We start from the raw sequence: 13097 nt of genomic DNA on the forward strand, positions 1-13097 counted from the left end.
GTCATACCTAGCACAAAAAGATGATTGTGGTTGTTGGAGGCCAATCATCTCAGCCTCAGGACATTTCTGCAGGAGTTCCTCAGGGTAGTGTCCTAGGCCCAATCATCTTCAGCTGCTTCATCAATGACCTTCCCTCCATTGTAAGGTCAGAAGTGGGGATGTTCACTGATGATTGTATGATGTTCAGTACCATTCGCAACTCTTCAGATACTGAAGCAGTCCGTGTCCATATGCAGCAAGACCTGGACAACATTCAGACTTGAGCTGATAAGTGGCAAGTAACATTCATGCCACACAAGTGCCAGGCAATGATGATCTACAATAAGAGATAATCTAACCATCTCCCCATGACATTCAACAGCATTGCCATCACTGAATTCCCCATTATCAACATCCTGGGAGTTACCATTGACCACAAACTGAACTGGAACAGTTATATAAATACTGTTGCTTCAAGAGCAGGTCAGGGACTGGGAATTCTGCAGCAAGTAACCCACTTCCTGACTCCCCAAAGCCTGTCCACCATCTACAAGTCCCAAGTCAAGAGTGTGATGGAATACTCTGCACTTGCCTGGATGAGTGCAGCTCCAACGCACTCAGGAAGTTTGACACCATCCAAGACAAAGAAAGTAGCCCACTTGATCGGCATCGCATCTGCCATCTTCAAAACTCAATCCCTCCACCGCCGACACACAGTGGCAGCAGTGTGTACCATATACAAGATGCACTGCAGCAATTCACTACGTCTCCTTCGACAGCACCTTCCAAACCCGTGATCTCTTCCACCTAGAAGGACAAGGACAGCAGACGCATGGGAACAGCTTCACCTGCAAGTTCCCCTCCAAGTCACACACCATCCTGACTTGGAACTATATTGCCGTTGCTTCACTGTCGCTGGTTCAAAATCTTGGAACTCCCTTCCTAACAGCACTGTGGGTGTATCCACACCAGTTGGACTGCAGCAGTTCAAGAATGCAGCTCACCACCACCTTCTCAAGGGCAATTAGGTATGGACAACAAATGCTGACCTTGTCAGCAACGCCCACATCCTATGAAAGAATAAAAAGAAAATAACCAGTGTTCTGAGTCATCAGAGTCTTCAAGGGGTCATCAAGATGAGCTCAGCTCTGGGAAAAGGTTTATGATAACAAGATCATGACAAATAAACAAACTCCTCTACATTTTAGAGTGTGTTAAACTTGCTTACATGTGAATAACGTTTTGTTTTAATCATGTATAGTTGGTCCAAATCGCAACATTATTGTATATTGTACATATGTTTTTATCTTTGGAAAAAAGGGTGATGTTGTGTGATGACCTTAAGAGGACCACCTTAAGAAGCTGTAAGTGAAGGTCACCGGAGGAAGTGATGTCACGTCACACGTGACCAGGGAGTTGTAGGTGTAGCCCGACAGAGTGAGACATGTATGGGTGTGACTCATGCAGCAATATATATATGTTTTAGTTAAGTTATCATAAAAACCAACATTTCCTTTGAATATTACTTGTCATCCTGTGAGTCTTACAATAGTTCACATACCAAAGGAACAAGTAATATTACATAGTGTAGTCCGAGGAGTAAGTGAGGTGGCAATGATGACCACAACCACTTCAAAAGGTGTGAATGACTAACATCAGGCCTTTTGTTACTGTTCTTGAACAGTTCCAGTAATTACATTTGGAGTAATAAGGATATTTAACTATTGGGCAACACTACATTACAAGATATTGCGTGAATAAAATTGCCGTTTCATTTGTAGGAATTAAAGGCTTTCCACAAAATCTTCTAATTAATTAATTTTTTCCCCAGATCTCAAAGCTTCCTTAGTTTTTTCTTCTTGCTACAATCAATTTTGTTCTGTGGTGAGGTAGGCCGTCTCGACCAGGACAGCAGTATGGATAAGATGTATGAAAAAAGCTTGTTTTCTAATGACAGTAGGCAAAACTTATCTCTTTGGGTAGGTGAAACATATTCTGGTTTTCCCACTCCTAATTACTATCTGTAAAATGGACATATGTGTCGGTCCAATGAGGACAAGATTAGGTTTGGTAATAAAGTTCGCAAGGTTATGTAGCCTGTCAACTCCCACTCCCGATGTTCACAAACAAGAATGGTCACTTTGATAAGATACATGGAAAACAGCTGGCATACATAAAATTATACCTTAGTACCTTCAGGAGAGAAGAGGTAAAATGGCTGCTATGTCCTGTCTTTCTTTCTGTTTCCATTCCCCCATTCCCCAACATTTTAGCTACAAGGTATTCGTATGAACTTTGGCATTTTTTTTTAAGGAAAAGAAATCAGTTGTATATTGAACTCTGCAAAGAGCGAGTTGGCAATGATCGCTACATTGAAAGGACGGCGCAGACATTCAGTGGAGCAAGAAAATCCAAAGAGGTCCAGTGTGACAAGATTAACACTCAAGAAGCAGGTAAATTGTTAAATAATCTGACTTCTGTGATCCTGTGATTCTATACTTATTTTTAAATTAAGAAAACTAGTTGAATGGCCAAGACACATAGTGCAGAACACCTCCAATTTGGAAGACAGAAGGAGAGAAGATAAGATAAATTAAGCCAAACTGGCTGTCATGTTGGTAAAGGCCAAAACATAGTTGTGCAGTGTCCATGCCTGAAAAGGCGTTAGACACTTTATGGGCTTAATTTAGTATAGCCGTTTGGAGCAGGAATCGTGGCGGGTGAGGGCAGGGGGGGATGCGGAGAATCGCGTCGGAAGCGTCTGCCTGGAAATCCGGCATTGGATATAGTCAGCGGCGGGAAAGCGCCAAGGCAGCGTTTGCTGCCCCAACATGACAGGAATTCAATTTAAATTGCTGAACACTTACTTTTAATACATTAGCACTTAATTCATTGTGATTCAATGGGGGGCTTGGGATTAAGTGGAGGATGGGCGGCCTTCACGTGACTTCGAATTTCTGACTGTTGAGGCCTCATTGCTGCGACGGGCAGGCAGCCATGACCAGCACTGAATCGGGGAAGATAGGGAGCAGAGGCCATTGCCGGCCTACAGTGCTGTGCACTCTGCAAGGCAGGGTCAGGGTCTTGGATGCTCTGCAAGAGTAGTCAGGCTATCGGGCTCTGCAAGGGGGGGGGGGTTCGTGATATTGAGTGCTCTACAAAGGGTGGTCATGGTATCGGGTGCTCTGCAAGGGGCAATGGGGCATCAGGTGGGAGTGCTGGCTGAGCAAGGTCTCGGATGGGAGTACTCACTGAGCAGGGTCTCGGATGGGAGTACTCACTGAGCAGGGTCTCGGATGGGAGTACTGGGTGAGCAGGGTCTCGGGTGGGAGTGCTGGCAGAGTAGGGTCTCGGGTAGGAGTGTTGGCTGAGCAGTGTCTCTCATGTGAGTGTCGGCTGAGCAGAATCTCGGCTGGTCTGCAATAGGAGCTTGCGTTTGGGTGGCTATATCAGGTGTCCAAACTGTTGGGTGAGATGGTTGGCTGCTCATACTGCTGGATGAGAGGGTTGTCTGCTCATACTGCTGAATGAGAGGGTTGGCTATCAGCAAGGGTGGGTACTGAGGGCCATCAGAGAGTCTACTGGAAGAATAAGCTAAAGCTGAGCTGCCAAGGCAGGGTCATCTGTGCATCAACAGTGCTCTGGAGGCCCACTGATCACGTGGCATGGGTCTCATACCCCCTGTCCTTTTGGACCCTCGTGGCATGATGTGGCACCTCTGACGGAGTGAGGGCCATGAGGCAGTTGTGCCCGCCCATGAAGCTCCCCGACGAGAGCAGCAGTAGCCGATGCCAAGAAGGGCTCACCTGCGCCAGAGTGTACTGGACTTGAATCAGCTACGTCCAAAATTCCGAGCGGCATTGTCGGTGAAGACTACAGCTCTCCAAAGAGGCCATCACCGACTTATGTGCCCTGCTGCAGGACGTATACAGCCTATGGGATTCGGGGTTCACCCTATGCCAGTGGCCCTGAAGATCTCCACACTACTTAACTTTTATGCGTCTGGCTCATTCCAAGGATCCACCGGGGACAGGTGTGGGGTCTCTCAGGCAGCATCCCACCACTGCATCAAAGAGGTGACCCATGTCCTCTTCAAAAGAGCCAGCGGCTCTGTGCGCTACCGGACCAACCCTGACTGTCAGGCCGAGAGGGCCATCGGATTCCGGGCTATCGCTGGATGCCCGCAGGTGCAAGGTGTAATAAATTGCATGCATGTTGCCATCAAGGCTCCAATGGACCAGACAGCTGTCTTCAAAAACAAGAAGGGCTTTCATTCCATCAACATTCAACTGATCTTCGACCACTGAAAATATTGCCCGCAAGTGTGTGCTCGCAACCATCAATCAGGCCATTAGGCAGCTGAAGATGAGATTCCATTGCCTAAATCGATCTGATGGAGCCTTGCAGTGTGTCCCGGTGTGGGTTTTGCATATTATTGTGGTCTGCTGTGCACTACACAATCTAGCACTGCAGAGGGAGGAGGCATTGCATGACAAGGACATGATTGAATGACGCTCCTCCACCAACGAAGAAGACGCGGAGGAGGGAGATGACTAAGCAGCACTGGATATTGAAGCCCTTGCACCGGAGGCCAGGCAGATTGAACGACAGGCCAAGGAGGCAAGCAGCAATCGCATATTTAGTTGCTTCCAGCCACCCTGATGGCCACTCAGATTAAAAACAATAAAGACCCACTTCAATGCATGCCGTCTATCGCTTCCTTTCTATTTGTGTTCTGTACCTAGCACCCAGCTCAACCACATGCTGTGGCCCATAGGAGTTCATGTTCAGTTGAGGGCTGTGCTTACATTGGCATCCACTAAGGGGGAAGGGTAAAGTCAGCAGCTCACAATTAATGTATGATGGAATAATACACAATGAAGGTTAATTGCTCGAACAAAAGAACCTTATATGACACAGCACATGTCAAATTTCAAACATCCGTGAACCCCCAAGTGTCTATGTGGTTTTCTTCATACGTTTATGAGTGCTTCTATGAGGTGTGAACCCATCACTAGCAGCTGGGCTGGAGGCAGGCTGCTGATCAGGCCACTTGGCCTGGGATGACTTCGGCGGCCATCCTCTGACTGCCTGAGACCTGGAGGGCCCGGCTGCCTAAGGGTTTCCTGCACTGGTGCAGGACTCTCCTTAGAGGTTGTGGCTGCTGGAGCTGGAATCACTGGCGGAGGGGCTGAGGAGCCACTGTTCACACTCAGGCCACCCTGAGGTGAAGCCCCAGCTGTGGAGGTCAGCCTCTCCTCCTCCCTTTCAAAGCTCACCTGAACCTCCCTGCTCATCAGAGAAGGATGAGGAGCTGGAGAAGACCAGGCATCTCATCCTTCTCTTGCTTTGCCAGTGCTGCGTTGAGCTCATGGCCAAGGCAATAGTGTGCAGATCTCATGCATTTGTGTGATCTGGCTCTCCATGAAGGTTGCCAACCTCTCAGTGGAGAAGCCATGCGCTCACATGCCTGAGTTATGGCAGCACTTATAGTTCGGATGGTCTCCTCCGTCGGCCATTCATGGCGGCGCATGGCCTCTGGCATCTCCGCCAGATGTTTCCTTGCCTCTCTCTGCAACCCCAGCATGACCTGTGCTGTCGACACCAGAGGCTTGTCATGAGCCTGGAGCTCAGCACGGGCCCGGCCACTCACAGTCCTCTGACTGTCAGAGGCCTCATCTGTCTCAGCCTTAGCCAGCATCTCGGACGCATGTGCGATGCTCTGACCAGCTCGTGACCCTGATTCTACAGCCGAGCGGAAACCCACCTAGTTAAAATATCTGCGCTGGTGGAAGATGCAGGAGAGTCATGGGACTGCAGTTCCTCCTCAGAAGTTGATGGCTGTCCCCCTTCTGCTTGACTCTCCTGTGGACGTGACCTGCATGAGAGAATACAAACGTGTGGGTTAGACTGTGCAGATCTCGTCCTGTCAACCATAGGAGATGTGGGTCTCCAGAAGTGAACTGTATGTCAATGGAAGACAATCCTCACTCTCTTGCGTGGAGACTCCAGTCTCTCCATCAGATATGGAGTGGCCACCCTGGTCCCTGCTAATACTAGTGCTTTCTCCTCTGATGTGGAGTGAGGTCGAAGATCTGGGATGCTTCTGCCAGTCCGGGATGTATCCCTTCTGTTATGGGCTCTCTTGTCCTGAAAGTGGAAAGCGGGAGATAGTTATACTTTGCAGAGTGATCAACACGATAGTTCTACTAGTGTCAGCCCCTCGTCCCCTACTGGGGTTTCCTATATAACTCATGCTCCTGTCCGCTCTCAGGGAATTAATGGAGATGAGCTGTGAAAGAAGGTAACCTGTGGCCAAGAGGCTGCCATGCATCTGTCAGGATGAGGTGATGCCTAACCCCTCTCTGTCAATGTCATTGTAGTGCCTTTCTCCGCCCCATGCCCTGCTTCCTCCTACGTAGCCACGCAATCCCTAAAATGGAGAGAGTTTTGGAGCAGTCACCTTGGCAGTATGAAGGAGATCATTGACCCTCCTGCAGCACTGTACCCATGTTCAGGGGGTGACCCCATGGCTATTGACCTCCTCAGCTATCTCCATCCAGGCATGCTTAGTGAGGCCGGAGGACCTCGTCTTGCCATCACTGGGGAAGAGGACCTCCCCGCTTTCCCTTGCAGCCTGGAGGAGAATCTCGAGGGAGGTATTACTAAACCTTAGGGCCACCCTGTGTCTTGCCTCTGTCATCATGCAGGGTCCACTTCCGGGGGGTGGGGGATCCAGAGTCACTGCAACACCAGTCTAAGTAGTGAAAAGCAAGCAGCAAATCAGTGGAAGTCAGTAATGTAAGCAGGGCTGGCAGTGCTTTAAATATGACCAGCACCTGTTCTGGAGTCATCCGACGCCATATTCAGCATCTCGCATCCACGTGATTGGCCGGACCCTGCGCCTCCGTTATGTAAAGTGGCCACCCGCCACGTGATTGCGGTGGGCTGGCCGCCCACGTGACTAGTGGAATGGCGCCCACTTATGGGTCTGGCGCCGGGACACACAACGGACTCACTAATTTCAGCCTTGCATGAGCAAATAAGGGGCCTAACCCTTGTTTGAGTCCCCCATTGCAAGAATGCTTTGTCCAGCTGCATTCAGGAAAACCAGGTTTGTTCGGTCACAACTAAGCAGGTAAGAGTTTAAGATATACTTACCTGAATATGGAGCTGGGAGGATTAGGAACAATGTTCCTTCTAAGGAAGTTACCGCACAGACTGCGCACAAGTCATTCCCTTTAAAATCCTGCACGAGTGCAGCCACTCAAAAATTTTAAAGGTATTGTGCATGTAAATGAATAGGCCACACAGAACAAAAAAAAAATTAGAGGGGTATTGATCAGGAGTACTGCTTCTGTCTCCACATTCAAAGAACTTGGGCCTCTGCCGGACACATATTCAGTCCACCACCCGGCCACCGCTGCCTATCAGTCCCCTTCATCATTCCCACCTCATCACTCACCTGAGGGCCAACGTGACGCCAGCAGCAGCCCAATGTTCCATTGCACCTGTTGCTCTTAACACCTTGCTGGCTCCAAAGGCCTGACACCCAATATCGGGGTGCTGTGGGCCTCAGAATTCAATTGCAGGGATTGTTACCTGTACTCCTAGTATGCCCAGAAATGGGCATGCCTAAGTTTCTATGCCATTCAAACATAAGCATAAAGGCCTAGAGTTTCTGCTACATCGCGTTGGGTTTGTTGGCGCAATTTGTTCGAAATTGGCCAAAGCAGCACATAAGATCGTGGAATTTTAGGTGCAAATTATTTCAGCTCAAATTGGGTTTCTGCAGTCTTTTGTGCTAGTTTAAAAACATCGCGCTAAAAACCGTCCCTTCCCAAAAAACTGGCCATGCTCCAGATCGACTTAATCACCATTGCGAGTTTCTGCTAATGGCACTCGTTTCCAAGTATTCGAGGACACTTTAAAAATTAAGCATTTTGTTTTAGGTGCAACAACACCAATAGGCACGTTTTAAAAGCTTTTGAATTTTTAAAAATTTACTAAGAAACTGACTACTCACAGGTTGTGAACTGGACACCCTTATTAAAAATGCTTATTTTTGATGATAAACCCATTTTCAGCTGTATTAATCAAAAGAAACCAAATTACACATCAAGAAATGTTTTTAAAGCAACATTTAAAAAAAAAATTCCTTTCTAAAACACTGCCCGCTTGCAGTGATTCCGAGTAGATTTTGCATTCGGTGAAATGCAAATGAGTTTGAGCAGAAACTTGGACAAAAAAACACTTTTTGAAACTTGCACCCAGATCACCAATTGCGCCCAAAATGGAAACTCCATCCCAATGTGTGATAAATAAAGGATTCAAAGCGATTTCAGTGAACACTGAGTTACAAATTTGTGTTTCTGGCTCATAGATCAACAAAGCTAGAAGCTAAGAATTCAGATGCACACCTCCCACCCCACAACTGAATTCAACACATAGAATATTTTATAGAGTGCACAGATGTCCTCACCTGTATTCCTGATTTGTGCACCCAGAGCATGAAGCTATGCTGAAAGTGCAAATTCGTAAAATTTTTTAATGAGAAGTTATAAAGGGCAAGCATCTTTGTCAGTATTCTGATAGCCAGACATACGATGCACTGTATTTAGAGTTCATTCTTGATTATAATATTCTGTGACCTTTGTTGGGGAATGACAGTACCGGGCAGCTCTCTAGGCTCACTCAGTGCCCACTTGTAATCTTGTGGAACCATACTCTAGCACCTTCATGAAAGGAGGGGGAGATTGTCCCGTGCAATGATGATCAGGTTATTGATAATTCTTTGTAATCGAGTGTTACTTTCACAGCTGGAGTTTATTTTTTATGGGGTCTCAAGGTTCTGGAGTATTTTGAGACTGAGACCATACCAAATTCTCCCATTTTCAGCTTGCTAACAGTTTATGACAGATCCCTTAGGACAGATTGGATTTGTTGAAGGACATTTGCCAATTCTCTGCTTCATGGGACTGCTTTGTTGATAGCATAATTATGCAACATACAGCACACCACTGTCACCTTGGAAACCTTTCAGGTTGTACAAAAGTACATTTTCTAGACCCTGTCCAGATTGTGGAATCATTGATTTAACTAGCATATTATGTGCCTGTTCATATCCTTGTGGCGGCATTTGCTTCTTTTTCTTTTTTCATATTTTCTTTCTAATGCAGCTTGTAGATTCTCAGTTGTGTCACCAGGCATAGCTTGAGATGGTATTCCTGGTCACCAAGGATCTATGAAATAATTGTGGGACTTGCATATTAGCACAAAATAAATGTATTGCGGCAGCTTGCAGAATTTTTGGTATCCAATTTCACATTGTAGTTCTTAAAAGCCAGTGGCACAGTAGTTGCAAGTGAGTTATAACTTTTACTGCTATTGCCAGAGTGGACCCAATCATTGACAAAATTTGGATGCTTGAATTTTAAGATGATAAAGTTCTGAGATTGTCTTCCCTTAAAATACAAGTGGCACAGACAGAGCTTTACTGGGCATGCCAAGGAACTGTGACATTGGGCAGAATTTTAACTGCCATGGGAAGGTAGGTTTAGATGCGGGCAGGCATTTAAAGCTGCTAAAAGTGGCATTGGGTTGCAAACCCAACATGATCCTGACGACTTCCGGGTTTAACCTGGGCCAGGTCAGAGGTGAGTTTGCAACCCCTGTGGAGCTGCCGGGTAGGTAATTAAAATATTCAAGGAGGCAATTAACTGTGAATTTAACCCAGCATTCTGGCTTTAACAGCCAGTGCACAGTTTTCCCGAATTGTCTGGAACTCACCAGGGTTAATGAGATGAGAGCACAGCGGGGACTTATTGATCAATGAAACTGATCTGCTGGAAAGCCTTTAAAGAGTGAAATTGCAAAGCTTGTGGCCAGCCTCAGTGAAAGGCTTGTGCTTGCAGGATTTGTTCTGAGCACCTGACGGTCATTTCCAACTTTTTGGAAGTACTTTCAACTGCCTTGAAGTATGCTCACCTTCATCACAACTTATTTGCTGTCAGCCTTCACTGTAACACAGGAGCAACTTATGCAGCAGTAACATGGAACTCTGATGAGGAGTAGCAGGAGCAGCCACACCAGCAGCACCATGATCGACGCAAACAGCTGCAGCACGAGCAACAGTAACAACACCAACAGCAACTGCTTTCTCCACAGCCACATGGCACTCCTTGTGACAGAGGGGGTAGACAGAGAGCTGCAGCTCAAAGGAGGTGATACCCCCAACATAGGGTCTACAGACAGAGAGTGAGTTCCTCAACATAACAGAGCAACAGTGCCTTAGGAAGCTCAGGCTTTTGCAGGATGTTTTTGACATCTCCAGCCTCCTGGAAGAAGACCTTCTTCCAAAAGGATCAGATGGGCACCCATAGCCAGAATTCATCAATGTCACCACAGCCCTGAACCTCCTCTTCTCCGGTTCCTTCCTTCACAAAGATCTCTCAATCTGCTGCCCATAAGTGCATTTCCCAGGTCACGGATACTTTGTTTTCCAAGGCTGCCACTTATGTGCACTTTGCCGCAGATGAGGCTAGTCAAACACAGAGCGCTGTCAGCTTCACTACATGGGCTGGGTTCCCTGAGGTACAAGGAGTCATTGATTGCACACATGTGGTAATCATCAATTACAAGGGATTCCACTCCATCAATGTCCAGTTTGTATGTGACCACCGAAAGGTGATCATGCATGTCTATGCTAGATATCCAGGGAACTGCAAGGATTTATTCATACTGCAGCAGTCACATCTCCCAAAGGGTTTTGCTGCACCACACAGCCTCAGCATCTAGCTCCTGGGATACGAGGGCTAGTTTATGAAGACCTAGCTGATGTCTCCTGTAAGGAATTCTACCAGTGATCCAGAAGAGAGATACAATAGGAGCCACATGACCACAAGAGCAATACTAGAACAAGCCATTGGATTGCTCAAGAAATCCTTCAGGTGCCTCGACAGATCTGGAGGCAAAGTTTAGTATGCCCCATCAAGGGTCTCCAGAATTGTTGTGGTCTGCTGTGCCCTTCACAACATTGCACTGCAGAGAGGAGTGGAGCTGCAGGAAGGGGAAGGTGAAGAATTACTGGCATCAAAGGAGGAGGAGCTGTGGTGCCTGCAGGCGCACACCGGCTGCCAGAGAAGCCCAAGACGGATTTATCCAGGCACGCTTTACTTAATGTGTGTGCGGGAAGCCATCAGATAGTGCCATCAAAAACCTTGTGTGCCTCCCTCCCCCACCCAGCCACAAATGATTACAATAGTCAACAAGCCAACTGTCACATTCACACTCTTTCCTCCTCATTAAAGCTGATCATACCATTCACCTGAAGGTTACTGTCTAAGGTAAATGGGAGATGTCAGTATAATACCACTAACATTAGTATACACACCCTAGTGATTCTCCTTGTGCGGCACTTGAGGTGCATATCCAGACACATTTTAAATGAGTTGAGGGTTTCCGCCTCTACTACCCTTTCAGACAGTAAGTTCCAGACTCCACCACCCTCTGGGTGAAAACATTTTTTCTCATCTCCCCTCTAATCTTTCTACTAACCACTTTAAATCTATGCCCCTAGTCACTGATCTCTCTGCTAAGGTGAACAGGCCCTTCATATCTACTCTATCCAGGCCCCTCACAATTTTGTACATTTCAATCAAATCTCCCCTCAGCCTTCTCTGTTCCAAGGAGAACAGTCCCAACCTATCCAATCTTTCCTCATAGCTGCATTTTTCCAGTCCCGGCACAAAACCCCCAAAAGTAAAGGCAGTCAACCGTGGCTAACAAAGGAAGTTAAGGATTGTATAAAATTAAAAGAAAAGGCCTATAAAGTTGCCAGAAATAGTATTAAATCTGAGGATTGGGAGGATTTTAGAATACAGCAAAAGAGGACCAAGAAACTGATAAAGAAAGGAAGAATAGAATAGGAAAGTAAACTAGCAAAATATATAAAACTGACTATAGGTATGTAAAAATGAAATGTTTGGCTAAGACAATTGTGGGTCCATTACAGGCAGAGTCAGGAGAATTTATAATGGGGAATAGAGAAATGGCAGAGAAGCTAAATGATTACTTTGTGTCTGTCCTCACTGAGGAAGATACAAGAAATCTCCCAGATCCAAGGGACCAGGGAGAATAAGGAATTGAAGGAAATCAGTATTAGTAAGAAGGCTGTATTGGAGAAATTAATGGGGCTTAAGGTCCCCAGGACCTGATATTCTATATCCCAGAGTGTTGAAAGAGGTGGCTATGGAGATAGTGGGTGCATTGGTGATCATCTTCCAAAATTCTATAGATTCTGGAATGATTCCTACAGATTGGAAGGTAGCAAATGTCACCCCACTATTTAAGAAGGGAGGGAGAAAGAAAACAGGGAACTACAGACCTGTTAGCCTTACATCAGTAGTAGGGAAAATGTTAGAATCTATGCTAAAGAATGTGATAAATGGACACTTGGGTAATAATGATCTGATTGGGCATAGTCAACATGGATTTATGAATGGGAAATCATATTGACGAACCCGTTGGAGTTTTTTTTGAGGATGTTACTAACAGAATTGAGAAAGGGAAGTCAGTGGACGTAGCGTATTTGGATTTTCAGAAGGCTTTTGATAAAGTCCCCCACAGGAGGTTGGTTAGCAAAATTAAAGCACATGGGGTAGGAGGTAATATACTGGCATGGATTAAGGATTGGTTAACAGGCAGAAAACAGAGAGTAGGAATAAATGAGTCATTCTTACATTGGCAGGCTGTGACTAGTGGGGGACCGCAAGGATCAATACTTGGGCCCCCGCTGTTCACAATATATATCAATGATTTGGATGTGGGGACCAAATGTAATATTTCCAAGTTTGCAGATGACACAAAACTAGTTGGGAATGTGTGTTGTGAGGGAGATGCAAAGCAGCTTCAAGGGGATTTGGACAGACTTAGTGAGTGGGCAAGAACATGGCAGATGGAATATAATGTGGAAAAACGTGAGGTTATCCATTTTGGTAGGAGGAATAGAGGTGCAGAGTATTTCTTAAATGGTACGAGATTAAAAAGTGTAGATGTACAAAGGGACCTGGGTGGCCTCATCAATAAGTTACTGAAAGCTAACATGCAGATGCAGCAGG

At 46.3% G+C, this 13097-nt stretch overlaps 1 protein-coding gene across 3 annotated transcripts in view; it reads left to right on the forward strand.

Moving 5' to 3' along the window:
- dnai4 (dynein axonemal intermediate chain 4) overlaps positions 1-13097 on the forward strand; it is a 209672-nt gene that overhangs the window by 81814 nt on the left and 114761 nt on the right. For all 3 annotated transcript variants that reach the window (XM_068037286.1, XM_068037287.1, XM_068037288.1), the window contains exon 6: positions 2293-2432. In XM_068037286.1, the coding sequence (XP_067893387.1) occupies positions 2293-2432 (140 nt within the window). The remainder of the gene's footprint in view (positions 1-2292; positions 2433-13097) is intronic.

Source organism: Heterodontus francisci, chromosome 8 (genome assembly GCF_036365525.1).
Source record: "Heterodontus francisci isolate sHetFra1 chromosome 8, sHetFra1.hap1, whole genome shotgun sequence".
NCBI classification, from domain to species: domain Eukaryota; kingdom Metazoa; phylum Chordata; class Chondrichthyes; order Heterodontiformes; family Heterodontidae; genus Heterodontus; species Heterodontus francisci.